The sequence below is a fragment of the Bombina bombina genome, chromosome 2, assembly GCF_027579735.1.
Source record: "Bombina bombina isolate aBomBom1 chromosome 2, aBomBom1.pri, whole genome shotgun sequence".
Taxonomy (NCBI): Eukaryota; Metazoa; Chordata; class Amphibia; order Anura; family Bombinatoridae; genus Bombina; species Bombina bombina.
In genome coordinates, this window is record NC_069500.1 from 1,084,197,265 (window position 1) to 1,084,225,163 (window position 27,899).

At 41.2% G+C, this 27,899-nt stretch overlaps 1 protein-coding gene across 3 annotated transcripts in view; it reads left to right on the plus strand.

The window, feature by feature from the left end:
- Positions 1-27,899, plus strand: part of LSM6 (LSM6 homolog, U6 small nuclear RNA and mRNA degradation associated) — a 77,578-nt gene that overhangs the window by 20,302 nt on the left and 29,377 nt on the right. The window contains exons 2-4 of one of the 3 annotated variants that reach the window (XM_053703712.1): positions 740-812; positions 8,443-8,545; positions 23,554-23,667. In XM_053703712.1, coding sequence (XP_053559687.1) covers positions 8,452-8,545; positions 23,554-23,667 — 208 coding nt within the window. In that variant the 5' untranslated portion in view covers positions 740-812; positions 8,443-8,451. The remainder of the gene's footprint in view (positions 1-739; positions 813-8,442; positions 8,546-23,553; positions 23,668-27,899) is intronic. The other 2 variants (XM_053703711.1, XM_053703713.1) reach the window with 2 other exon arrangements.

Sequence of the window (27,899 nt, forward strand, 5' to 3'; positions counted from 1 at the left end):
TTGCCAGTAAATTAAAAATAAATCCTAAAATAGCTGCCATGTAATTATTAATTATATTGTAGCTATCTTAGGGTTTATTTTTTAGGTAAGTATTTAGTTTTAAATAGGAATAATTTAGTTAATAATAGTAATATTATTTTAGATTTATTTAAATAATTAAGTTAGGGGGGTGTTAGGTTTAGGGGTTAATAACTTTATTATAGTGGCGGCAACGTTGGCGGCAGCAGATTAGGGGTTAATACATTTAATAGCCTATGTGGTCTATGGTTGTTTAGGGGTTAATACTTAAATAGGTTAATTGCGTTGTGGGCTATGGTGGTTTAGGGGTTAATAATTAGGCTTATTGCGTTGTGGGGGGTTGTCGGTCAAGGGGTTAATACATTTATGATTAGTAGTGAGAGGGGCGGATTGCGGATATAGGGGTTTTACTTGTGGCTATTTTTGGGAGGCAGGTTAGACTGTTACGGGAGATTTAAAATTATCTTTACTTTTCTTAGGCGCTGGCAGTTTCTAAAGTGCCGTAAGTCACTAGCAACTCCAGAAATTTGTAGTTATGCTCATTTCTGGACATCGCTAGTTTATCAGACTTACGGCACTTTAGGAACTGCCGGCGGGGTATATGTAATACCCCGATGTGCGAGGTGAAATTACGGGCGAAGCAGGTTTCCACGCTTGCGCCGAAACCTGTGCTGTATATGGGATCGCGCCCCTGGATGCTAACTTTCTTTGTTTGTTCCAGGAGGTGACAGCAGTGTACCAGAATTAGGAGCCTTCCTGAAGATTGAGGTGACAACCACAATTTTAGTGCCTAGGTAAGAGTTTTATATAAAGGGATGAAAAGGTTTAAGAATCAAGAAAATCCATGCTTGAGGGGGGGGGGGGGGGAGGAACACTGAAGTTCAAGCTATATTTTTAAATGTACAACCCCTTTATATCCTTAAGAGGACATTGTACAACAAACACAAGTGCACTAGTAAAATCAAGCATTACATGTAATTAAAGGGATATGAAACCCAATTTTTTTTTCTTTCATGATTCAGATGGAACATGCAATTTTCTAATTTACTCCTATTAATTTGTCTTTGTTCTCTTGGTATCTTTAATTGAAAAAGCAGGAGAATTAAGAAAAATTGATGATAGGAGTAAATTAGAAAGTTGCTCTTTCTGAATCATAGTTTTATATCCCTTTTAATTACATATTTTGCAGCTAAAACAGAGAAACGTGTATTTAGTGCTATATGTATTCATACTATTCACTTCAAACTGAGCTAGGGGTTTACCTTACACTCCCTAACTGCCTACAGCTAGGGAGTCACTGTTGAGCATTTATACTGAAGTTTTATTTTCTAAAATAAGCTGAGCCCAGAGACAACGTTAGCATCTAAACATCAGAAAGCTTTGCCTGCCTCTGTCCAGTAATACTGCTGAGATTTGAATCTGCGCCAGTTAGCCCAGCAATATAAGTTTCTATACAGATGAGAGGTGAAAATGTTACTTCTACACACTGCTCTGTGAAACTTATCAGCCAGGATCATATGCAGAGAGTGAAAAGTTAAATTTTCAGCTCAGCAAGTGTAGAATCTTGCTAGTTTACTGCCATGCATAGGAACATTTAATGGCTCAGCAGCATGACCAGGCAGAGGCATACAGTACTGTCTGGTTTTTAGCTGCTAAATTTGTTTATGGGCTCAGTTAATGATTTTAGGAAATAAAACTTCAGCTCAGCTGTTCAGATTACTTAGATCACAGCTAGCATCATCCAGTCATGTTGCTCAGTGATTTCCTGGCTGTAGGCAGCTAGTTAGGGAGTGTGGGAAAACTCTTAGCTCTGCTAGAAGTGAATACTACGGACGTATTCATGTAACACTAAATACAAATCCGTTTTTCTCAGGTTTAGCAGATTTAGCTGCAAAATGTGTAATTAGTGTATATTGCAAAGTTTACCAAACATGTCATGCTTGATTTTACTAGTACACTTTTGTTTTGGTGTACACCGTCCGATTAAGATTAAATGTTTAGTTATGCATAGTAAAATTAATTTGCAATATACTTTTATTTCTCTTGTAAGGTGTATCCAGTCCACGGATCATCCATTACTTGTGGGATATTCTCATTCCCAACTGGAAGTTGCAAGAGGACACCCACAGCAGAGCTGTCTATATAGCTCCTCCCCTCACTGCCATATCCAGTCATTCTCTTGCAACTCTCAACAAGCATGGAGGTAGTAAGAGATGAGTGGTGAAATGTAGCTGTCATTTTGCTTCAATCAAGAGTTTATTATTTTTAAATAGTACCGGAGTTGTGCTATTTTGTTCCAGGCAGGAAAAAAGAAGAATCTGCCTGGGATTTCTATGATCTTAGCAGGTTGTAACTAAGATCCATTGCTGTTCTCACACATGTCTGAAGAGAGAGATAACTTCAGCGGGGGAATGGCGTGCAGGTTATCCTGCTATGAGGTATGTGCAGTTAATATTTTTCTAGAAGATGAAATGAAGGCTAGAAAATGCTGCTGATACCAAATTTCTGTAAGGTAAGCCTGAATACAGTGATTTAATAGCGACTGGTATCATGCTTACTTTCTGAGGTAATACTCTTTCATATTTACAATATAAAACGTTTGCTGGCATGTTTAAACGTTTTTATATATACTTTGGTGATAAAACTTTATTGGGGCCTAGTTTTTTTCCACATGGCTGGCTTAAATTTGCCTAGAAACAGTTTCCTGAGGCTTTCCACTGTGTTACTATGAGTGGGAGGGGCCTAGTTTAGTGCTTTTTTGTGCATTAACTGTTACAGACTGAGACATCCAGGAGTTCCCTGAATGCTACAGGACATCTCTAAAGGGCTCTTAGGCTTCCAAAATCGTTTGTTGGGGAAGGTAGGCTCCACAGCAAGGCTGTGGCAGTTTGGTGTGACTGTTAAAAAAACGTCTATATCGTTTCTTTGATCCGGTTTTTGAACTAAGGTGTTAATCATCCATTTGCAAGTGGGTGCAATACTCTGTTAGATTATTATACACACTGTAAAAATTTTGTTTGATTTACTGCCTTTTTTCACTGTTTTTCAAATTCTGACAAAATTTGTTAATCTTAAAGGCACAGAACCGTTTTTTATATTTGCTTGTTAACTTGATTTAAAGTGTTTTCCAAGCTTGCTAGTCTCATTGCTAGTCTGTATAAACATGTCTGACGTAGAGGAAACTCCTTGTTCATTATGTTTAAAAGCCTTGGTGGAACCCCCTCTTAGAATGTGTACCAAATTTACTGATTTCACTTTAAGCAATAAAGATCATATTCTGTCTTTAAAAAATGTATCACCAGAGGAATCTGACAAGGGGGAAGTTATGCCGACTAACTCTCCCCACGTGTCAGATCCTTTGACTCCCGCTCAAGGGACTCACGCTCAAATGGCGCCAAGTACATCCAGGGCGCCCATAGCGTTTACTTTACAAGACATGGCGTCAGTCATGGATAATACACTGTCAGCGGTATTAGCCAGACTACCTGTATTTAGAGGAAAGCGAGATAGCTCTGGAGTTAGACGAATTGCAGAGCATACTGACTCTTTAAGAACTATGTCTGATACTGCCTCACAATATGCAGAAGCTGAAGAGAGCTTCTTTCTGTGGGTGATATTTCTGACTCAGGGAAGATGATGCAACCTGATTCTGATATTTCTACATTTAAATTTAAGCTTGAACACCTCCGCGTGTTACTCAGGGAGGTTTTAGCTGCTCTGAATGACTGTGATACAATTGCAGTGCCAGAGAAATTGTGTAGACTGGATAAATACTATGCAGTGCCGGTGCATACTGATGTTTTTCCAATACCTAAAAGGTTTACAGAAATTATTACTAAGGAATGGGATAGACCAGGTGTGCCGTTCTCTCCCCCTCCTGTTTTTAGAAAAATGTTTCCAATAGACGCCACCACACGGGACTTATGGCAGACAGTTCCTAAGGTGGAGGGAGCAGTTTCTACTCTAGCAAAGCGTACTACTACTACTACTATCCCTGTCGAGGACAGTTGTGCTTTCTTAGATCCAATGGATAAAAAGTTAGAGGGTTACCTTAAGAAAATGTTTATTTAACAAGGTTTTATCCTACAGCCCCTTGCATGCATTGCGCCTGTCACTGCTGCTGCGGCGTTCTGGTTTGAGTCTCTGGAAGAGGCTTTACAGGTAGCGACTCCATTGGATGAAATACTTGACAAGCTTAGAGCACTTAAGCTAGCCAATTATTTTGTTTCTGATGCCATTGTTCATTTGACTAAACTAACGGCTAAGAATTCTGGTTTTGCTATCCAGGCGCGCAGAGCGCTATGGCTTAAATCATGGTCAGCTGACGTTACTTCAAAATCGAAGCTGCTTAACATTCCCTTCAAGGGGCAGACCCTATTCGGGCCTGGTTTGAAGGAGATTATTGCTGATATCACTGGAGGAAAAGGTCATGCCCTTCCTCAGGATAGGTCCAAACCAAGGGCCAAACAGTCTAATTTTCGTGTCTTTCGAAACTTCAAGGCAAGTGCGGCATCAACTTTCTCTAATGCAAAACAAGAGGGAACTTTTGCTCAGTCCAAGACGGTCTGGAGACCTAACCAGACCTGGAACAAGGGTAAGCAGGCCAAAAAACCTGCTGCTGCCTCTAAGACAGCATGAAGAAACGGCCCCCTATCCGGTAACGGATCTAGTAGGGGGCAGACTTTCCCTCTTCGCCCAGGCCTGGGCAAGAGATTTCCAGGATCCCTGGGCGTTGGAAATTATATCCCAGGGATATCTTCTGGACTTCAAGGCTTCCCCCCCAAAAGGGAGATTTCACCTTTGTCAATTATCTGCAAACCAGATAAAGAGAGAGGCATTCTTACACTGTGTACAAGACCTCCTAGTTATGGGAGTGATCCATCCAGTCCCAAAGGAGGAACAGGGACAGGGATTTTACTCAAATCTGTTTGTGGTTCCCAAAAAAGAGGGAACCTTCAGACCAATTTTGGATCTAAAGTTCTTAAACAAATTCCTCAGAGTTCCATCATTCAAGATGGAGACTATTCGTACCATCCTACCTATGATCCAGGAGGGTCAATACATGACTACAGTGGATTTAAAGGATGCTTATCTGCACATTCCGATACACAAAGATCATCATCGGTTTCTCAGGTTTGCCTTCCTAGACGGGCACTACCAGTTTGTAGCTCTTCCCTTTGGGTTAGCTACAGCCCCAAGAATTTTTACGAAGGTTCTGAGGTCGCTTCTGGCGGTCCTAAGGCCACGGGGCTTCTAGGTTTGGGTGCAGTCTGGAACTCCCTCAAGGCTCAGGGATCGTGGACTCAGGAGTCGTCACTCCTTCCAATAAACATTCTGGAACTAAGAGCGATATTCAATGCTCTTCAGGCTTGGCCTCATCTAGCGACAATGAGGTTCATCAGATTTCAGTCGGACAACATCACGACTGTGGCTTACATCAACCATCAAGGTGGAACAAGGAGTTCCCTAGCGATGTTAGAAGTCTCAAAGATAATTCGCTGGGCAGAGATTCACTCTTGCAACCTATCAGCTATCCATATCCCAGGTATAGAGAACTGGGAGGCGGTTTTTCTAAGTCGACAGACTTTTCATCCGGGGGAGTGGGAACTCCATCCGGAGGTGTTTGCACAATTGGTTCTTCGTTGGGGCGAACCAGAACTGGATCTCATGGCATCTCGCCAGAACGCCAAGCTTCCTTGTTACGGATCCAGGTCCAGGGACCCCAAGGCAACGCTGATAGATGCTCTAGCAGCGCCTTGGTCCTTCAACCTGGCTTATGTATTTCCACCGTTTCCTCTGCTCCCTCGTCTGATTGCCAAAATCAAGCAGGAGAGAGCATCAGTGATCTTGATAGCACCTGCGTGGCCACGCAGGACTTGGTATGCAGATCTGGTGGACATGTTATCCTTTCCACCATGGACTCTGCTGCTGAGACAGGACCTTCTGCTTCAAGGTCCTTTCAACCATCCAAATCTAATTTCTCTCAGGCTGACTGCCTGGAGATTGAACGCTTGATTTTATCAAAGCGTGGTTTCTCCGAGTCAGTCATTGATACCTTAATTCAGGAACGGAATATCATAAAATATGGCGTAAATATCTTTATTGGTGTGAATCTAAGGGCTACTAATGGAGTAAGGTCAGGATTCCCAGGATATTATCTTTTCTCCAAGAAGGATTGGAGAAAGGATTGTCAGCTAGTTCCTTAAAGGGACAGATTTCTGCTCTGTCTATTCTTTTGCACAAGCGTCTGGCGGATGTCCCAGACGTTCAGGCATTTTGTCAGGCTTTAGTTAGAATCATGCCTGTGTTTAAACCTGTTGTTCCACCTTGGAGCTTAAGGTTCTTCAGGGGGTTCCGTTTGAACCTCTTCATTCCATAGATATCAAACTTTTATCTTGGTAAGTTCTTTTTTGGTAGCTATTTCCTTGGCTCATAGAGTTTCCGAGTTATCTGCCTTACAATGTGATTCTCCTTATCTGATCTTCCATGCAGATAAGGTAGTTCTGCGTACCAAACCTGGGTTTTTACCTAAGGTGGTATCTAATAAGAATATCAATCAAGAGATTGTTGTTCCGTCTTTGTGTCCTAATCCTTCTTCAAAGAAGGAGCGTCTATTACACAATCTGGACGTCGTTCGTGCTTTAAAGTTTTACTTACAAGCTACTAAAGATTTTCGTCAAACATCTGCTTTGTTTGTTGTCTACTCTGGACAGAGGAGAGGTCAAAAGGCTTCGGCAACCTCTCTTTCTTTTTGGCCAAGAAGCATAATCCGCTTAGCCTATGAGACTGCTGGCCAGCAGCCTCCAGAAAGGATTACAGCTCATTCTACTAGAGCTGTGGCTTCCACATGGGCCTTTAAAAATGAGGCTTCTGTTGAACAGATTTGCAAGGCGGCGACTTGGTCTTCGCTTCATACTTTTTCAAAATTCTAAAAATTTTATACTTTTGCTTCTTCGGAGGCTATTTTTGGAAGAAAGGTTTTACAGGCAGTGGTACCTTCCGTTTAAGTACCTGCCTTGTCCCTCCCTTCATCCGTGTACTTTAGCTTTGGTATTGGTATCCCACAAGTAATGGATGATCCGTGGACTGGATACACCTTACAAGAGAAAACATTATTTATGCTTACCTGATAAATTTATTTCTCTTGTGGTGTATCCAGTCCACGGCCCGCCCTGTCATTTTAAGGCAGGTATTTTTTAAATTTAAACTACAGTCACCACTGCACCCTGTGGTTTCTCATTTCTTTGCCTGTTTTCGGTCGAATGACTGGTTATGGCAGTGAGGGGAGGAGCTATATAGACAGCTTCTGTGGGTGTCCTCTTGCAACTTCCTGTTGGGAATGAGAATATCCCACAAGTAATGGATGATCCGTGGACTGGATACACCACAAGAGAAATAAATTTATCAGGTAAGCATAAATTATGGCTTTTTGCTCCCATTTCATGTAATTTAGCTTTAAAAATTTAGGATTTTTTAATTCTCAAAACTTGAAATTACTGTGCTTACTTCTCAAGCTGCTATATATATATTTCCTGTATTGGCTTTATAAGATAACTGCAAAACAGTATGTTTTGTACTACCTTTATGACAGTGGTTAGCCTTGTTGCATATAGACTAAAGCCCAGATTGACTACTCCAAATAAGGCAAATGGTAGTATTGGCTATTGAAAAACAACTGCTTTGTTCTCTCCGTATCCCTTGTTAGAAAAGAATACTCACATATCCTACACTAGTGGAAGCTAACTGCTAATTGGTGCCTGCACACGTTTGTCTCTTGTGATTGGCTAACTAGATGTGTTCATCTAGCTGCCAGTAGTGCAATGCTGTTCCTTAAGCAAATGATAACAAGAGAATAAAGCAAATTGAAATATTGTTTAAAATTGTATCTTCTGTCTAAATTATTAAAGAAAATTTTGGGGTTTCCTGTCCCTTTAATTTAAAAATGTTTAAACCTGGCTTATATCATTGTATAGCAACCCAACAGGAATGTCTTGTAATTACAAGATGCTTACTATTCCTTACATGAAACCCCATATTTTTCTTTCATTATTCAGATTGAGGAAATAATTTATTCTGTTATTTACTTTGTTTGCATAGTATTCTTTGTTAAAGAGCATGTGCCTGGAGCACTATATGCTGCACTTCACTGACCATCTAGTGCTCTTGCAAATGTTGAACATTGTTAAATGTATTCTTGTAAAACTGCTGATATAAAGTGCTCCTGAGAGTAGCTACCTGCTTTTCAACAAAGGATACCAAGAGAATGAAGTACATTTGATATTAGAAGTCTATTGGGGTTTTGTGTTCCTTTAATGCTCTGCCTAAAATCTAACTTTTTAAAATTTTATTTAAAAATAAAAAAAATCTTTTTAGTGAACCTTTATTTTTTTAAAAATATATTTATTTTCTTTTTTATTGCCTAAGTAGAACAGAATGAGTCTTCGAAAACAGACGCCGAGTGACTTCTTGAAACAGATTATTGGGAGACCTGTTGTTGTGAAGCTCAACTCTGGAGTTGACTATCGAGGTAACATACATTTAGAATTTAATTTTAACAGATATTGTTTAGCATATATGCTTAGCTTTTCAGAACTATTTCACAGCTTTTATCTATACTTACTACTGTGCTATAAGTGTTTGTACTGTGTATGTTGTTCATGTGTTGTGTATTAATAACTCAGCAACCAATTTCAAGGGCCATAATACCCAAATATTTAAACACTTGAAAGTGATGCAGTATAGCTGTAAAAAGCTGACTAGAAAATATCACCTGAACATCTCTATGTCAAAAAGAAAGATATTTTACCTCAAAAGTTTCTCAGTAGCCACATCCCATTGAAAAGGACTTCTGAACAACAAATCGGTACGTTTGTCCCGGGACAGCGGAAGGAGCGAGCTTACGTGCACTCATCTTATTTCCCTATTCAGCTTAAGGAAGTTTACAATGAAATCTCATGAGTTAAGTCAAATCTCATGCGATCACAGTAATAGAGTTCATGACCTCAGCACTGTTGATGCTGATCGGCTGCTGTTCATTTCTTCATTTTTTTTTTATTTATTTTTTTTTACCTGCAGCTGAGCAGCAGTTGAGTATAACTTTTTACACAGAACTTACTCTGGTGAGCTGAGGAAATTGTGAGGTAAAATATCTTCCTTTTTTAACATAGAGATGCTCAGGTGATATTTTCCTGTCAGCTTTTTATAATTATACTGCATCAGTTTCAAGTGATTTAGCATATGAGTATTAAGTCCCTTTAGTAAAGAGCTCTGATTAATGGAAACACATTCAAACCTAATACATGGTATATTTTTCAGATTATGCCTAGTGTTTTTTATTCCCATTCAGGTCTCCCATGTTAGAAATGGTATTTTCTCTAACTTTTCCACATTAGGGCTTCCATAAACCTTGTTAATGGTAGTAGTTTGTAATACGTATTTAATATTAAAGGACAGTAAAACAAAAAAATAAATGTAGAATAAGCCTTATGGGATAAAAGTCCCACAATAATATATTGCGTATTAAAGGGCCATAATAGTCGAAAAATAACATGCTCTAATTGGTTATAAGTCATTTTATGACTATAGACCCTGTTATACTCTGTGTTTAACCCCTGTAAATGTGTTAACCACACAGTAGAAGAGCCCCTTGGGACCTGCAGTGTAATTTTGGTCTTGATCGGAACCTGCCCTGATCCAACCAGTCGCACAACTTGATCAACAGCAGGTTCCACTTGGGAACAGCAGAGCACTGCGCCTTTATGGAGCTTAAACAGAGCACAGTCGATAGCCATAATAAATAGATTAGAGCCTGTAATTTTTTTACTATTATGGCCCTTTAAATATTTTATATCTATCTTAAATGATTTCATTGTGTGGATAAAAAAAAACTTTGCAGTATACTTTCATCATTATTATAATTTTCATTATTATTATTATTATAATTTTTATTATACATTTTATTATAAATGAACCCTAAACAATATATATATTTTTTTTAAAAATGTAACTACATACTATTTTCAGGCTAATCTATGCTTTGAAAACATCTTGGATTATATAGCTGGTATTTCATTTGTACCTTAACCTTGTGGGTACAATGTATGTGGTTAAAGGACATTAAACAAAAATATATTTTATAAGTATAGTAATGAGGTTATTTCCCACCTCCCTCTCGTCATTGGTTCTGCCATGTTGAAATCTGTCTCTTACTACATTCCATTGCTGACTTCATAAAGCTGCAGTGTAACCTAGGTCCCATAATGGCAGCACCCATGATTACAGAGACGTGCATTTTAGTGTCTGTTTTTAAATATTTGCTAAGTGATGTGAACTGTGTTCTTGTGATTTGGCAGGAGATCTTCTTGGGTAAACACATCTAGAGTCAAAGCACACCCTAAATCTCTTGGGATTTATTCCAGCATGGAATTGACTACTGCAAGCAATTTCAGTTAAGATCTACTTTTCTGTGGGCAATAACCTCTAAATTGCAATCCCTCAAAACAGACAAAACTAAGTAATTGGGAGTATATCCAAAAAACAATTCATCAATAGATCATTCTATGGAAGTATTCTATCTTCTTATGGAGACGGAAGTTTATATTTACTTAGTTTTGTCTCTTCTGTGGTAACCTCAAATAAAAATATCCAAATATATATATATATATATATATATATATATATATATATATATATATATATATATATATATAAATATGAGAGAGAAGCGCTCAACCTGGGAACGAATAATAGCTTGTTCTACGGCTAGTTACAATAGGGATGTAGTGGTATATCCCAGCGCCAACTGAAACCTTTTAAGCCTGAGGCGGTGGTACCTAGCTCCCACCTATAGAAATAGAACTATGAGAAATATGCCCAGGCGCCAACAATGAGGAGGCTAAGGTTATATATTTGAGTAAACTCTGTCGTGTGCTGCAAGTATGTGGTAAAAGTGTTAAAACAATTTATTGTAGATAAAACATATATGAGACGATAAAATTGCAATGTTTCATAAAAACACAATATTACATGTGCATGGATCCACGCTAAAAATATATATGATTAAAATCTTGAAAGCATAAACACATTGGAGAAGAAATCTAGTTGGAGATAATATAACATGTAAATGTGGGTGATACAGATACAATTCAATTGACAATAAAAAATGTAATTAAATGACAATAAAAATAATTCAAATGACAATAAAAATATTTCAATTGACAATGTTGAAAAAAAGTGTAAAATATAAAAATATAAAAATGTGACGGTGATCCAATGTCCAGAAAAGGAAATGTGACAGTGTTCCTGTGTGAAGTGTTCCAAAAATAAAAAGAGTAAATCCTGTGTTGAAAATACAAATGAAAAAATATGACAAATCAAGTGAAAAATATGTCAATCCTGAGTTCACTGAGGAACTGAGAAAAAATGAATAAAATACGTGAAGAAAAAAGGGGAAATGAATGTAGAGTGGAGTCTCTGTGTACAGTGTTGTCCTTGTCTCTTATTATGTGATGTCCTTATGCAGCCAGGGGGTCCCTGCCCCAGTGAATAATATAAAAAAGAGAGGTGCTGAGTGCGAAGTTTTCAGCAGATTTATCACAATAAAAATGAAAATAAAATGGTGAAGAAAAAGTGTTTAAAATTCAAAAATAGAAACCTGTGGGATAGAAATAATACACAATGTGTAAAACAATTTCAAATATGTACTCCTATTGAAAAACTGCTTACCAGGTCTACGCGTTTCGGCCTTTTCCTAGGCCTTTATCAAGACTGTACACAGAGACTCCACTCTACATTCATTTCCCCTTTTTTCTTCACGTATTTTATTCATTTTTTCTCAGTTCCTCAGTGAACTCAGGATTGACATATTTTTCACTTGATTTGTCATATTTTTTCATTTGTATTTTCAACACAGGATTTACTCTTTTTTTATTTTTGGAACACTTCACACAGGAACACTGTCACATTTCCTTTTCTGGACATTGGATCACCGTCACATTTTTATATTTTTATATTTTACACTTTTTTTCAACATTGTCAATTGAAATATTTTTATTGTCATTTGAATTATTTTTATTGTCATTTTAATTACATTTTTTATTGTCAATTGAATTGTATCTGTATCACCCACATTTACATGTTATATTATCTCCAACTAGATTTCTTCTCCAATGTGTTTATGCTTTCAAGATTTTAATCATATATATTTTTAGCGTGGATCCATGCACATGTAATATTGTGTTTTTATGAAACATTGCAATTTTATCGTCTCATATGTTTTATCTACAATAAATTGTTTTAACACTTTTACCACATACTTGCAGCACACGACAGAGTTTACTCAAATATATAACCTTAGCCTCCTCATTGTTGGCGCCTGGGCATATTTCTCTACGGCTAGTTACCACCCAAGAAGCAGCCTCTTTTTGCTCAACATGTGCCTTTCACAGAGAAAAACTTTCCCGTAACATATCAGTCTGATCCTGACTTAACAGTCGGACAGATAGCTCAGCGTGCTAAGGCACTGTAGCTGAGCTCTGTAGCAAGGGTTGCAGGTTTGATCCCCGGCGAGGTCCACTCAGCCTTTCATCCTAACGAGGTCGATAAAATGAGCAATGCCTTGAGACCCTTACGGGTGATTAACCGCGCTTTACAAGTACCCAATACAGTACAAACGTGCAGTCCAGCCCCAAAATACCAGGCAATCCCTCTCTGAACGAGAGAAACAGCAAAACCCCAGACGTACGTTTCGGCCTATTGTGGGCCTCGTCAGTGAGGTGCAGCCATATCCCTCTAGGCACACTGAGCAACGGGTCCACGCTTTCCGCATCACACTTAGGGAGACTTCCCTAAGTGTCATAATTTGCATAAATAAAAAGAGAGAACCTGTTGGTTCCCAGGGTGAGCGCTTCTCTCTTTTTATTTATGCAAATTATGACACGTAGGGAAGTCTCCCTAAGTATGATGCGGGAAGCCAGACGTGGACCCGTTGCTCAGTGTGCCTAGAGGGATATTGCTGCACCTCACTGACGAGGCCCACAATAGGCCGAAAGGTACGTCTGGGGTTTTGCTGTGTCTCTCGTTCAGAGAGGGATTGCCTGGTATTTCGGGGCTGGACTGTACTGTTAAGTCAAGATAAGACTGATATTGTTCAGGAAAGTTCTTCTCTGTGAAAGGCACATGTTGAGCAAAAAGAGGCTGCTTCTTGGGTGGTAACTAGCCATAGAACAAGCTATTATGCTATTGTTCGTTCCCAGGTTGAGCGCTTCTCTTTTTTTTTTTTTTTAATAAATTTCTATATATTTTACAGACAGCTTCAGGAGCTCCAACTCTCAGCTGTAACATAGCAGCTGAGAGCTGGAGCTTCTGAAGCTTCAGGCATCTGCCACATATGGACCCGGAGCGCGATCGGTGCTCCGCCTCCATATGAGGCCAGATGCCTGATCGTTACAGACGGTGAAACTGTGTGTGTCGCCGTCTGTAACGATCTTCTGCTGGTGGGAGGTGTGGGCGGGTCAGCAGGGAAGGGGAGGCAGTGGGAGTGCCCTAATTAAAAAAAAAAAAAAAAAATTACAAAAAATGGCAGCCCAGCAGGAAAGGGGAGGCGGTGGGAGTGCCCCAATTAAAAAAAGGACAGGGGGAGAGGGAGCCAAAGAGCAGAGCAGGGGGGAGAGAGAGACAGCCAAAGAGAAGAGCAGGGGGGAGGGAGAGAGCGCCAAAGATCAGGGGGGAGAGAGCCAAAGAGAAGGGGGGGGAGCCAAAGAGAAGGGGGGGGGGGGGGGAGAGAGCCAAAGAGAAGGGGGGGGGGAGAAGAGAGAGAGCCAAAGAGGAAGGGGGGGGGAGAGCCAAAGAGGAAGGGGGGGGGAAGAGCCAAAGAGGAAGGGGGGGGGGCCAAAGAGGAAGGGGGGGGAGAGCCAAAGAGGAAGGGGGGGGAGAGCCAAAGAGAAATGGGGGGGAGAGCCAAAGAGAAATGGGGGGGGGCAGAGCCAAAGAGAAGGGGGGGGGGGCAGAGCCAAAGAGAAGGGGGGGGGGGCAGAGCCAAAGAGAAGGGGGGGGGGCAGAGCCAAAGAGAAGGGGGGGGGGCAGAGCCAAAGAGAAGGGGGGGGGGGGGGAGAGCCAAAGAGAAGGGGGGGGGGGGGAGAGCCAAAGAGAAGGGGGGGGGAGCCAAAGAGATGGGGGGGGGAGCGAGAGAGCCAAAGAGAAGGGGGGGAGAGCCAAAGAGAAGATGGGGGGAGCGAGAGAGCCAAAGAGAAGAGGGGGGGGGAGCGAGAGAGCCAAAGAGAAGATTTTTTTTAATCCACCTGGATGCAGGGCAAAAGACCGCCCTTCCAAAAATGGCAGGGTGGTTCCATCACCACAAAATACTGCCCTCTGGGCAGTTTTTCCCACTTATTTATATAAAAGAAGAGTTACAAAATAGGTTATTTCTTCATCTGTAGCTTAAAGGGATAGTATACACTCATTTTCATATAACTGCATGTAATAGACACTACTATAAAGAATAAGATGCACAGATACTGATATAAAAATCCAGTATAAAACTGTTTAAAAACTTACTTAGAAGCTGTCAGTTTGGCTCTGTTGAAAAGGTAGCTGGAAAGCCCACTGCAAGTGGCAAATAAGACACTTCCCCCCTCCCCCTTCTTTTGTATATGAAAAGACCCTTTACACAAACAGGAGCAAGCTGGAGAAGGTAGCTGACGGTATTCACATAAAACTTTGGGGCTTGGTTAGGAGTCTGAAAATCAGAGCAATGTTATTTAAAAATTAGCAAAACTATACATTTATTTAAAAAAAAACTTTATGGGCTATATAAATAGATCATCTACAAAACATGTATGCAAAGAAAAAATGAGTGTATAATGTCCTTTTAAACAAAAATTAGACTGCCGTTTGGGCAGGCTTATCGACTAGTAAAATATAATTATGAAGTAAAGCCTACTCTTAAAATAAAGGATAAAAGTAAGTTCTTACTAAAGGTTCAAACTAATAGTTGCTATCAAGTATGTATGATTTCCTACCATATTCTATATCATTATGATATAGTACAGTGGTTAAATGAGATGATTAACAAAATGATGCAAATTATAGCGGTTAAAGGGACACTGAACCCAATTTTTTTTTTCGTTATTCAGATAGAGCATGCATTTTTAAGCAACTTTCTAATTTACTCCTATTTTTCTTCGTTCATCTTTATTTGAAAAAGAAGGCATCTAAGCTATTTTTTGGTTTAGAACCATGGACAGCACTTGTTTATTGGTGGATTAATTTATCCACCAATCAGCAAGAACAACCCAGGTTGTTCAACAAAATGGGCCGGCATCTGAGCTAACAGTACATTCTTGCATTTCAAATAAAGATACCAAGAAAGTTAAAGAAAATTTGAGTAAATTAGAAAGTTGCTTAAAATTGCATGCTCTATCTGAATTATGAAAGAAAAAAATTTGGGTTCAGTGTCCCTTTAAGGACTCTTCATGTTAGCAGTTAAAGGGGCACTGAACCCAAATTTTTTCTTGTGATTCAGATAGAGCATGACATTTTAAGCAACTTTCTAATTTACTCCTATTATCACATTTTCTTCATTCTCTTGGTATCTTTATTTGAAATGCAAGAATGTAAGTTTAGATACCGGCCCATTTTTGGTGATCAACCTGGGTTGTTCTTGCTGATTGGTGGATACATTCATCCACCAATAAAAAAGTGCTGTCCAGAGTCCTAAACCAAAAAAAAGCTTAGATGCCTTCTTTTTCAAATAAACATAGCAAGAGAACGAAGACAATTAGATAATAGGAGTAAATTAGAAAGTTGCTTAAAATAGCATGCTCTATCGGAATCACAAAAGAAAAAAAATTGGGTTCAGTTGCCCTTTAACGAACGTAAAGGAATATGAAGCTGATCTTGTTTAGTAAAAAGATATCAAAGTAAACAAAAAATAAGATTGTTTTAACAGAACATAACAAACAACTTTTCTCTTGCAAGGTGTATCCAGTCCACGACTTCATCCTTTACTTGTGGGATATTCTCATTCCCTAAAGGAAGTGGCAAAGAGAGCACACAGCAGAGCTGTCCATATAGCTCCCCCTCTAGCCCCGCCCCCCAGTCATTATCTTTGCCGGCTCTGATAGCAGGGCCACTCTACGGAAGGGTAAAGTGAATGTGGTGTTAGATTTGTAGTTTTATATCTTCAATCAAGAGTTTATTTTTAAATAGTACCGGTTTGTACTATTTACTCTCTAGCAGAAATGTTATGAAGAATTCTGCTGAGAGGAAAATGATTTTAGCATGTTGTAACTAAAATCCACTGCTGTTCCCACACAGGACTGAGGAGTACCAGAAAACTTCAGTTGGGGGGAACAGTTTGCAGGCTTAACTGCAATAAGGTATGTTCAGTCATCTTTTTCTAGACCAGACTCAGTTAATGCTAGAAGACTGACAAGGATCCCCATGTGGGGAAGTTAAGCCATGTTCTGAGACTCAGTATAGAAGTGAAGGCTTACTTAACAGGGCTCAATAGGCTGGTGGACACGGTTACAGGGCAATCGATTATTTAATGGGAAATAATACTCGTTATAGACACTTTTTAAGCACTTAGGTGTGATATTATGGGGTTATCTTCCACATGGCATATGTTTAGTCACCTATTTGGGATTTTGAAGGCCCCACAACTCCGGAGTGGAGGGGGAGGAGGCCTAATTTCCGTGCCTCAGTTGAGCAGTTAATATTTGCAGACAGTTCATGCTGCTTCACGTGGAGGGTCCAAAGACTGATTGAGGACTTCAAAGAAGCTTGTTTTCCACAAAACTAATCCCCAAGGGAAGGTAGGGCCACAGCAGTAAGCTGTGGCAAGGTGCTGTAGTTTGTTAACCGGTTGTCAGCTTTAGGTTGCTCCGGTTTAGGCATTAAGGGGTTAATCGGGCTGAAAGTTGTTGTGCAATCATTTCAAAGCCTTAGGCTCATACAAGATTGGATCATTTTTCACGGTTTGGTAAAATTGTGTGCGCTTTTTATTTCTTAAAGGCACAGTAACGTTTTTTTAAATTGTCAATTTTATTTGAATAAAGTGTTTCCAAGCCTGCTTGTGAATAATACTAGTCTGTTAAACATGTCTGACACTAAGGAGAGGCCTTGCTCTATGTGTTTAGAAGCCATGGTGGAACCCCCTCTAAAATTGTGTTCCAAGTGCACTAATGTGTCTATACACTTTAAAGATCATATTGTGTCACTTAAAAATGTAGCCCTAGATGATTCTTTGACAGAAGGTAACGAGGGTAGTTCGCCTTCCTCTCCCCATGTGTCGCCACCAGTTACGCCCGCGCTAGGGATGCCTAGTACCTCTAGTGCATTGGCCCCTATTACATTACAACAATTAGCGACAGTCATTGATAATTCCCTTGCAACATTTCTATCCAAACTGCCAGTTTTTCCTGCAAAGCGTGATAGCTCTGTTTTAATAACAGATTATGAGCAGTCAGAAGCTTTGGGAGGTTTATCTGATGTACCCTCACAACACTCTGAAGTGGCGGTGAGGTATTTGATGTCTGAAGGAGAAATTTCTGACTCAGGAAAGGTTTCTCAGCGGGCAGAATCAGATTCATTAGCGTTCAAATTTAAACTGGAACACCTCCGCGTATTGCTCAGGGAGGTATTAGCCACTCTGGATGATTGTAACCCTATGGTGGTCCCAGAGAAATTGTGTAAAATGGACAAGTACCTAGAGGTCCCTGTATACACTGATGCGTTTCCGATCCCTAAAAGGGTTGCGGATATTGTTACTAGGGAGTGGGATAGACCAGGTGTCCCTTTTGTTTCCCCCCCCCCCCCCTATTTTTAAGAAAATGTTCCCCATAACTGACCCCAGGCGGGACTCTTGGCAGACGGTCCCTAAGATAGAAGGGGCTGTTTCTACACTTGCTAAGCGCACAACCATACCAATTGAAGACAGTTGTGCTTTTAAAGATCCTATGGATAAAAAGTTAGAAGGTCTACTTAAGAAAATTTTTGTTCAACAAGGTTTCCTTCTCCAACCTATTGCCTGCATTATTCCTGTAACTACTGCAGCGGCTTTCTGGTTTGAGACGCTGGAGGAGTCGCTCCAGACGGAGACCTCATATGACGAAATTATGGATAGAATTAAGGCTCTAAAGCTGGCTAATTCTTTTATCACAGATGCCGCCTTGCAATTAGCTAAGTTAGCGGCAAAAAATTCAGGTTTCGCCATTATGGCGCGCAGAGCGCTTTGGCTCAAGTCGTGGTCGGCCGATGTGTCGTCAAAATCTAAATTATGAAATATCCCTTTCAAGGGGAAGACCCTTTTCGGGCCAGAATTGAAAGAGATTATTTCAGAAATCACCGGGGGAAAGGGCCATGCTCTCCCTCAGGACAAGCCCTTTAAGGCTAGAAACAAAGCTAATTTTCATTCCTTTCGTAACTTCAGGAGCGGTCCGGCTTCAGCCTCTACAGCTGCAAAGCAAGAGGGTAACGCTTCACAGCCCAAGGCAACCTGGAAGCCTTACCAGGGCTGGAACACGGGTAAACAGGCCAAAAAGCCTGTAGCTGCTACCAAGACAGCATGAAGGGGTAGATCCGGATCTGGTAGGGGGCAGACTCTCTCTCTTCGCTCAGGCTTGGGCAAGAGATGTTCACTATCCCTGGGCAGTAGAGATTGTTACCCAGGGATATCTTCTAGAATTCATGGACTCCCCTCCAAGGGGAAGGTTTCACATTTCTCGTCTGTCTTCAGACCAGACAAAGAATGAGGCGTTCTTACGCTGTGTAAACGATCTACTCACGATGGGAGTGATATGTCCAGTTCCAATTGCAGAACAAGGAACGGGCTTTTACTCAAACCTGTTTGTGGTTCCCAAAAAAGAGGGAACTTTCAGACCAATCCTGGATCTAAAAATTCTAAACAAATTCCTCAGAGTCCCATCATTCAAGATGGAGACAATTCGAACAATCTTACCAATGATCCAGGAAGGTCAATATATGACTACCGTGGATTTAAAGGATGCGTACCTACATATCCCTATCCACGAAGATCACCAGTTTCTCAGGTTCGCTTTTCTGGACAAGCATTACCAGTTCGTGGCTCTTCCTTTCGGTTTGGCCACTGCTCCCAGAATTTTCACAAAGGTGTTAGGTTCCCTTCTGGCGGTGCTAAGACCGCGGGGCATAGCAGTAGCGCCTTATCTAGACGACATCCTAATTCAGGCGTCGTCTTTTCCCAGAGCCAAGGCTCACACAGAGATTGTACTGGCCTTTCTAAGGTCTCACGGGTGGAAGGTGAACATCGAAAAGAGTTCTCTGTCCCTGTTCACAAGGGTTCCCTTCCTGGGAACACTAATAGATTCGGTAGAAATGAAGATATTTCTGACGGAGGTCAGAAAGTTAAAGCTTTTAGCTACTTGCTGAGTACTTCACTCCACTCCACTCCTAAGCCATCTGTAGCTCAGTGCATGGAGGCAATCGGATTAATGGTAGCGGCAATGGACGTAGTCCCTTTTGCTCGAATACATCTCAGACCACTGCAACTGTGCATGCTCAAACAGTGGAATGGGGATTGCGCAGACTTGTCTCCTCAGATACAATTGGACCAGAGGACCAGAGGCTCTCTTCTCTGGTGGTTGTCTCAGGATCATCTGTCTCAGGGAACATGTTTCCGCAGACCAGAATGGATCATTGTAACGACCGATGCCAGTCTGTTAGGCTGGGGTGCAGTCTGGGCTTCCCTGACTGCTCAGGGCTTATGGTCTCGGGAAGAATCTCTTCTTCCAATAAACATTTTGGAACTGAGAGCGATATTCAATGCGCTTCAGGCATGGCCTTAACTAGCTGCGGCCAAATTCATCAGATTCCAGTCGGACAACATCACAACTGTAGCTTACATCAATCATCAGGGGGGAACGAAGAGTTCCTTAGCGATGAAGGAAGTCACCAAAATAATCAGGTGGGCGGAGGATCACTCCTGCCATCTCTCAGCAATTCACATCCCAGGAGTGGACAACTGGGAAGCGGATTTTCTAAGTCGTCAGACTTTTCACCCGGGGGAGTGGGAACTCCACCCGGAGGTTTTTGTTCAGCTGACTCAGCTATGGGGCACTCCAGAATTGGATCTGATGGCGTCCCGTCAGAACACCAAACTTCCTCTCTACGGATCCAGGTCCAGGGACCCCAAGGCGGTATTGATAGATGCTCTAGCAGCGCCTTGGTCCTTCAATCTGGCTTATGTCTTTCCACCGTTTCCTCTTCTCCCTCGTCTGGTCGCCAGAATCAAGCAGGAGAAGGCTTCAGTGATTCTGATAGCTCCTGCGTGGCCACGCAGGACATGGTATGCAGACCTAGTGGACATGTCATCTGTTCCACCATGGACACTGCCAATGAGGCAGGATCTTCTAATACAGGGTCCATTCAAGCATCCAAATCTAGTTTCTCTGCGTCTGACTGCTTGGAGATTGAAAGCTTAATTCTATCAAAGCGTGGTTTCTCTGAGTCAGTTATAGATACTCTGATTCAGGCTAGAAAGCCTGTCACTAGGAAAATCTACCATAAGATATGGTGGAAATATCTTTGTTGGTGTGAATCCAAGGGTTACTCATGGAGTAAGATTAGGATTCCCAGGATATTGTCTTTTCTCCAAGAAGGATTGGAGAAAGGATTGTCAGCTAGTTCCTTAAAGGGACAGATATCTGCTCTGTCTATTCTCTTACACAAGCGTCTGGCAGAGGTACCAGACGTTCAAGCGTTTGCTCAGGCTCTGGTCAGAATCAAGCCTGTTTATAAACCTGTGGCTCCACCATGGAGTCTTAATTTAGTTCTTTGAGTTCTTCAAGGGGTTCTGTTTGAACATTTGCATTCCATAGATATTAAGTTATTATCTTGGAAAGTTCTGTTTTTGGTAGCTATATCTTCTGCTCGAAGAGTTTCAAAATTGTCTGCTTTACAGTGTGATTCACCTTACCTGGTGTTTCATGCAGATAAGGTTGTTTTGCGTACCAAACCTGGTTTTCTTCCTAAGGTTGTTTCTAACAAGAATATTAACCAGGAAATAATAGTTCCTTCTCTGTGTCCTAACCCATCTTCTAAGAAGGAACGCCTGCTACACAATCTTGATGTGGTTCGTGCTTTAAAATTCTATTTACAAGCAACTAAAGACTTCAGACAAACATCATCCTTATTTGTCATTTATTCTGGTAAGAGGAGAGGTCAGAAAGTGACTGCTACCTCTCTTTCCTTCTGGCTGAAAAGCATCATCAGGTTGGCTTACGAGAATGCTGGCCAGCAGCCTCCTGAACGAATTACTGCTCATTCTACCAGAGCTGTGGCTTCCACATGGGCTTTCAAGAATGAGGCTTCTGTTGAACAGATTTGTAAGGCAGCGACTTGGTCTTCACTGCATACTTTTGCCAAATTTTACAAATTCGATACTTTTGTTTCTTCGGAGGCTATTTTTGGGAGAGAGGTTTTGCAAGCAGTGGTGCCTTCCGTTTAAGGTACCTGTCTTGTTCCCTCCCTTCATCCGTGTCCTAAAGCTTTGGTATTGGTATGCCACAAGTAAAGGATGAAGCCGTGGACTGGATACACCTTGCAAGAGAAAACAGAATTTATGCTTACCTGATAAATTACTTTCTCTTGCGGTGTATCCAGTCCATGGCCCGCCCTGGCATTTAAGTCAGGTATATAATTTTTTTTTTTTTTAAACTACAGTCACCACTGCACCCTATGGTTTCTCCTAACCTTCGGTCGAATGACTGGGGGGAGGAGCTAGAGGGGGAGCTATATGGACAGCTCTGCTGTGTGCTCTCTTTGCCACTTCCTGTAGGGAATGAGAATATCCCACAAGTAAAGGATGAAGCGTGGACTTGGATACACCGCAAGAGAAAGTAATTTATCAGGTAAGCATAAATTCTGTTTTTTTTTTTTTTGTTTTTTTTTTGCTGAATGAGAACTTGAAAAATCGTAGTGTAGCTACCGATTATGGTGGCATAAAGAAGCGCCGACATGCTGAGAACTTGTTGTTGTATACTGCCTTTTTTTAAGCATGGCTAAGAAAATGACTTAATGTTTCTCTAGCATTTGCTGAGCAGTAATCCAGCTCATGTTGCTCTAGAACACTGGTTTTCAAACCTGTCCTCAGGCCACATTTTGTGGATATCTGAACTGGAGCACAGTTAAAATAATCAGCTGATTAATAAACATGGTTATTTTACCTGCTCTCATCCAAGGTAATCCTGAAAACCTGTCCTGTTAGGGAGGTTTGAGGACATGTTTGAAAACCAGTGCCCTAGAAAATTGGACATCAAGCTGTGACAGGAAGTACTGGACACTGATCCAATCAGCAGCTCTAGTTCCACATCTGAGTCATGCATCTACTGCTGCTGATTGGATCAGTGGTGTTTCTTGCTGTGGACCAGCAGTGATCTGCAAGTCCTGAGTGGTACTTCTACTGTGTGTTTAACCCAGTATTGGGTTGATAGTCTTAAAATTACATGCTTTAGCGGTTTAGAGAGTGCCATTTTTTTTTTTTTTTTTTTTATACTATGGCCATTTAACTCTGAAAATTGTGTGTGTACATTCTAGACTTACTTCAAAAACCAGTTATACCGGTGTCTCTAATTGGCCTCAGCAAAGATGACAACTTATGGAATTGCAAAACAATGCATCCTTTGTTAACAAAATGGCAGTAACTTGCCTTGTCTATTTCAGTCTGGATTTGCTCCTTCAGATAAGGCAAGTTGTGGGGGGAGGTAGACCATCAAAAAGAAATTGCAACAAACAACCTTTTACTCTTTTTTGAAAATGCACAGACTTGGCTTATACTGTATGTTCTATGACAAGAAAACCGAAACCAGCAGTCTAGTCAAAAATAAACTTTCATGATTCAGATAGGGCATGCAATTTTAAACAACTATCCAATTTTACTTTTGTCATCAAATTTGCTTTGTTCTCTTGGTATTATTTGTTGAAAGCTAAACCTAGGTAGGCTCATATACTAATTTCTAAGCCCCTGAATGCTGCCTCTTATCTCGGTGCATTTTGACAGTTTTGAAGCTAGACAGTGCTTTTTCATTTGTGCCATATAGATAATGTTGTGCTCACTCCCATGTAGTTATTTATGGGTCAGCACTGATTAGCTAAAATGTAAGTGTTAAAAGAACTCATATAAGGGGGCAGTCTGCAGATGCTTAGATACAAGGTAATCAAAGGGGTGAAAAGTATATACATCTAACATTGTTATTATGCAATATAAATAATTAAGGGATTATTTATATTAAACAATAACAATTCTGGAGTAGACTGTCCCTTTAATTACATGGTGCTTTATTACCCTTTTTAAAGTGTCTATCTTTCGTCATCTTTTGTAAAATCCCAAATTTCCACGTTCCCAAGATTGTTGGCTGGTTGGGTACCACTCTAGCCTTTAAAGTCTGAAATAAAGTGTAGTCAGAATGTTCAATCTTCTAACCTGTAAGTGCAAATGACAATTATTTAACATGGCTATGTGCAATTTGCATGTGTATTACCTATTGTATGTATCATTAGGTGTGCTGGCATGTTTGGATGGCTACATGAATATTGCTTTGGAACAGACTGAAGAATATGTCAACGGGCAGCTGAAGAACAAATACGGAGATGCATTTATCCGAGGAAATAATGGTAGGTACATTGAAAAATGAACTTTGATTTAATTGTAAATTAAAGTGCAAAAAACATTTATCAGTTTAACAGCTTGAAGGTTCAGATTGTGGTTTCAGAGGAATTGTATATACAAATCGTTTTAAAGTTTAGGAGCCAGTAAGAATATTTAGGTGCCAAACAGTGGTATTGTTTTATATATATATGAAGAATAACCCCAAAAGTTAGGAGCCAGGGATAAAATTCTGGGAGCCAGTGACTACACGAATCTGGCTTCCTCCAATCGCATACCCCATGAGCTGGACGCCAATGGGGACATGCAACGATTGGAGGAAGCCAGAATAGTCATCGATCTGCTAAAGAAAGCAGGAGATGCAGGCGGACGATCGGCATTATGTTTACCATAACTCAATGGTAAGTATTTTAAAAAATAAGCGTCTTTTTGTAAACTTTAAATGAATTAAAGCCCCTGTTTCTCCTACATAGGTGTGTCCGGTCCACGGCTTCATCCTTACTTGTGGGAAATATTCTCTTCCCTAACAGGAAATGGCAAAGAGGCACACAGCAAAAGCTGTCCGTATAGCCCCTCCTCTGGCCCCGCCCCCCAGTCATTCTCTTTGCCGCTCTGAACAAGTAGCATCTCCACGGGGATGGTAAAGAGTGCCCCAGGTATGACCAGTCTCTTTTCTAACAACACATGGTAATGCTAGAAGACTGTCATTTTTCCCTCAGGGGACCGGTAAGCCATTTTCTTAGACTGAGTAACAGATTACAGGCTTATCTTTTTGGGCTTTGTACTGGTAGACACTGTTGTGGGCCAAATCGATTGATTTATATCACATTTTTATGGCATTTCAAATGTTTTGTGAACATATATACACTTTGGGGAACGTTTTAATTATATCTGGCATTGGTTTAGACGCCTAATCTAGTCAGGAAGGCCCCTTCACTCTAGTATGCAGAGGGAGGAGGCCTCATTTTCGCGCCTCAGTTGCGCAGTTAATTTCAAAGGCAGTGCATGCAGCTTCATGTGAGAGGGTCCTGTGGCTAAGGAACAGACTCCGGAAGGCTTATTTCTGTGGTGAATAACCCCTAAGGAAGGTAAAATCTGCAGCAAAGACTGTAGCAGGGACTGTAGTGTGTAAAACCGGTTAAATCGAACAATTAGCCGGTTTGCTTATTTAAGGGTCTAGAGACTCCATTTTTGGTTTGCAATACTTTCAAAGCATTAAGACACTGGGGTATAAATTTTATAAAGATCGGATATTGCCTTCATAGTTTTTGAACATTCAGAAATAAAGTGTGTCATTTTATTATTTAAAGAGACAGTAACGGTTTTGTTTAAAATCGTTTTTTATTGCATTAATAGCCTGCCTAACATGTCTGTGCCATCAGATAGCTTATGTTCTGTGTGTATAGAGGCCAAGGTGGTCCCCCCTTTAAGTGTATGTGATAATTGTGCCATGGCGTCCAAACAAAGTAAGGACAATACTGTCGCATTCAATAAAATTGCCCAAGATGATTCTTCTAATGAAGGTAGTGGGGATAGTTCTACATCCTCTCCTTCTGTGTCTACACCAGTTTTGCCCGCGCAGGCGACACCTAGTACATCTAGCGCGCCAATGCTTGTTACTATGCAGCAATTAACAGCAGTAGTGGATAATTCTATAGCAAATCTTTTATCCAAACTGCCAGCATTTCAGAGAAAGCGTGATTGTTCAGTTTTAAATACAGAAAAGGATGAACAAGTAGACGCTGACGATACCTTATCTGTTTTACCCTCACATCAATCGGAATTGGCAGTGAGGGAGGGGCTGTCTGAGGGAGAAATTTCTGACTCAGGAAAAATTTCTCAACAGGCAGAACCTGATATAGTGGCGTTTAAATTTAAGCTAGAACATCTCCGCGCCCTACTTAAGGAGGTACTAGCTACTCTTGATGATTGTGATTCTATGGTAATCCCAGAGAAGTTGTGCAAATTGGACAAATTCTTAGAGGTCCCAGTGCACGCTGATGCTTTTCCGATACCCAAGAGGGTAGCAGACATAGTGAATGAGTGGGAGAAGCCGGGTATACCGTTTGTCCCACCTCCTATATTTAAGAAAATGTTCCCCATTGTAGACCCCAGAAGGGACGCATGGCAGATGGTCCCTAAGGTAGAGGGGGCAGTTTCAACGTTAGCAAAGCGCACCACTATTCCTATAGAGGACAGTTGCGCTTTCAAAGATCCTATGGATAAAAAATTGGAAGGATTGCTTAAAAAGATTTTTGTTCAGCGAGGTTTCCTTCTTCAACCAACTGCGTGCATTATTACTGTCACCTCAGCGGCGTCTTTTTGGTTTGAGGAATTAGAAAGCTCGCTCCAGAAGGAGACTTCATATGATGAAGTCATGGACAGAATTCACGCACTTAAGTTAGCTAATTCCTTTATATTGGATGCCGCTTTTCAAATAACAAAATTAGCGGCGAAAAACTCAGGTTTTGCTATAATGGCGCGCAGGGCGCTTTGGCTAAAATCCTGGTTGGCAGATGTGTCGTCCAAGACTAAATTACTTAATATTCCTTTCAAAGGTAAGACTCTTTTTGGGCCGGAATTGAAGGAGATTATTTTAGACATCACCGGGGGAAAGGGCCATGCCCTCCCACAAGATAGGCCTTTCAAGGCTAAGAACAAGTCTAATTTTCGTTCCTTTCGCAATTTCAGGAACGGACCGGCCTCTAACTCTGCAGCCTCTAGACAAGAGGGTAACGCTGCCCAGCCCAAACCTGCATGGAAACCTGTGCAAGGCTGGAACAAGGGTAAACAGGCCAAAAAGCCTACTGCTGCCACGAAGACAGCATGAAGGGGTGGCCCCCGATCCAGGACCGGATCTAGTAGGGGGCAGATTATCTCTCTTTGCTCAGGCTTGGGCGAGAGATGTTCCGGATCCCTGGGCACTAGAAATAGTCTCCCAGGGATATCTTCTAGAGTTCAAGGAAATTCCTCCAAGGGGAAGGTTCCACATGTCTCGCTTATCTTCAGACCAGATAAAGAAACAGGCATTCTTACATTGCGTAGGAGACCTATTAAAGATGGGAGTGATAAACCCAGTTCCAACAGCGGAACAAGGTCTAGGTTTTTACTCGAACCTATTTGTAGTTCCCAAAAAAGAGGGAACTTTCAGGCCAATTCTGGATTTAAAGATTCTAAACAAATTCCTCCGAGTTCCGTCTTTCAAAATGGAAACCATTCGGACGATCAACGATCCAGGAGGGTCAATATTTGACTACCGTGGACTTAAAGGATGCGTGTCTACATATCCCTATCCACAAAACTCATCATCGGTTCCTGAGGTTCGCCTTTCTGGACAAACATTACCAGTTCGTGGCTCTTCCATTCGATTTAGCCACCGCTCCCAGAATTTTCACAAAGGTGCTAGGGTCCCTTCTAGCGGTCCTAAGGCCGAGGGGCATTGCTGTAGCACCTTACCTAGACGACATTCTAATTCAAGCGTCTCTTTCCAAAGCAAGGGCTCATACAGACATTGTTTTAGCCTTTCTCAGATCTCACGGGTGGAAGGTGAACATAGAAAAAAGTTCACTGTCCCCGTCCACAAGGGTTCCCTTTGTGGGAACAATAATAGATTCTGTGGAAATGAAGATTTTCCTGACAGAGGTCAGAAAGTTAAAACTTCTAAAAACTTGTCGAGTTCTTCATTCTATTCCTCAGCCTTCCATAGCTCAGTGCATGGAAGTAATAGGGCTAATGGTTGCAGCAATGGACGTGGTCCCTTTTGCTCGAATTCATTTAAGACCATTGCAGCTGTGCATACTCAAACAGTGGAATGGGGATTATGCAGACTTGTCTCCCCAAATTCAAGTAGACCAGGTAACCAGGGACTCACTCCTTTGGTGGTTGACTCAGGATCACCTGTCTCAGGGAATGAGTTTCCGCAGACCGGAGTGGGTCATTGTCACGACCGACGTCAGCCTCTTGGGCTGGGGCGCCGGCTGGGACTCTCTGAAAGCTCAGGGTCTATGGTCTCGGGAAGAGTCTCTTCTCCCGATAAACATTTTGGAACTGGGAGCGATATTCAATGCGCTCCTGGCTTGGCCTCAACTAGCGAAGGCCAGGTTCATAAGGTTTCAGTCAGACAACATGACGACCGTAGCGTACATCAATCATCAGGGGGGAACAAAGAGTTCCTTAGTGATGAAAGAGGTCTCCAAGATCATCAAATGGGCGGAGGATCACTCCTGCCATCTTTCTGCAA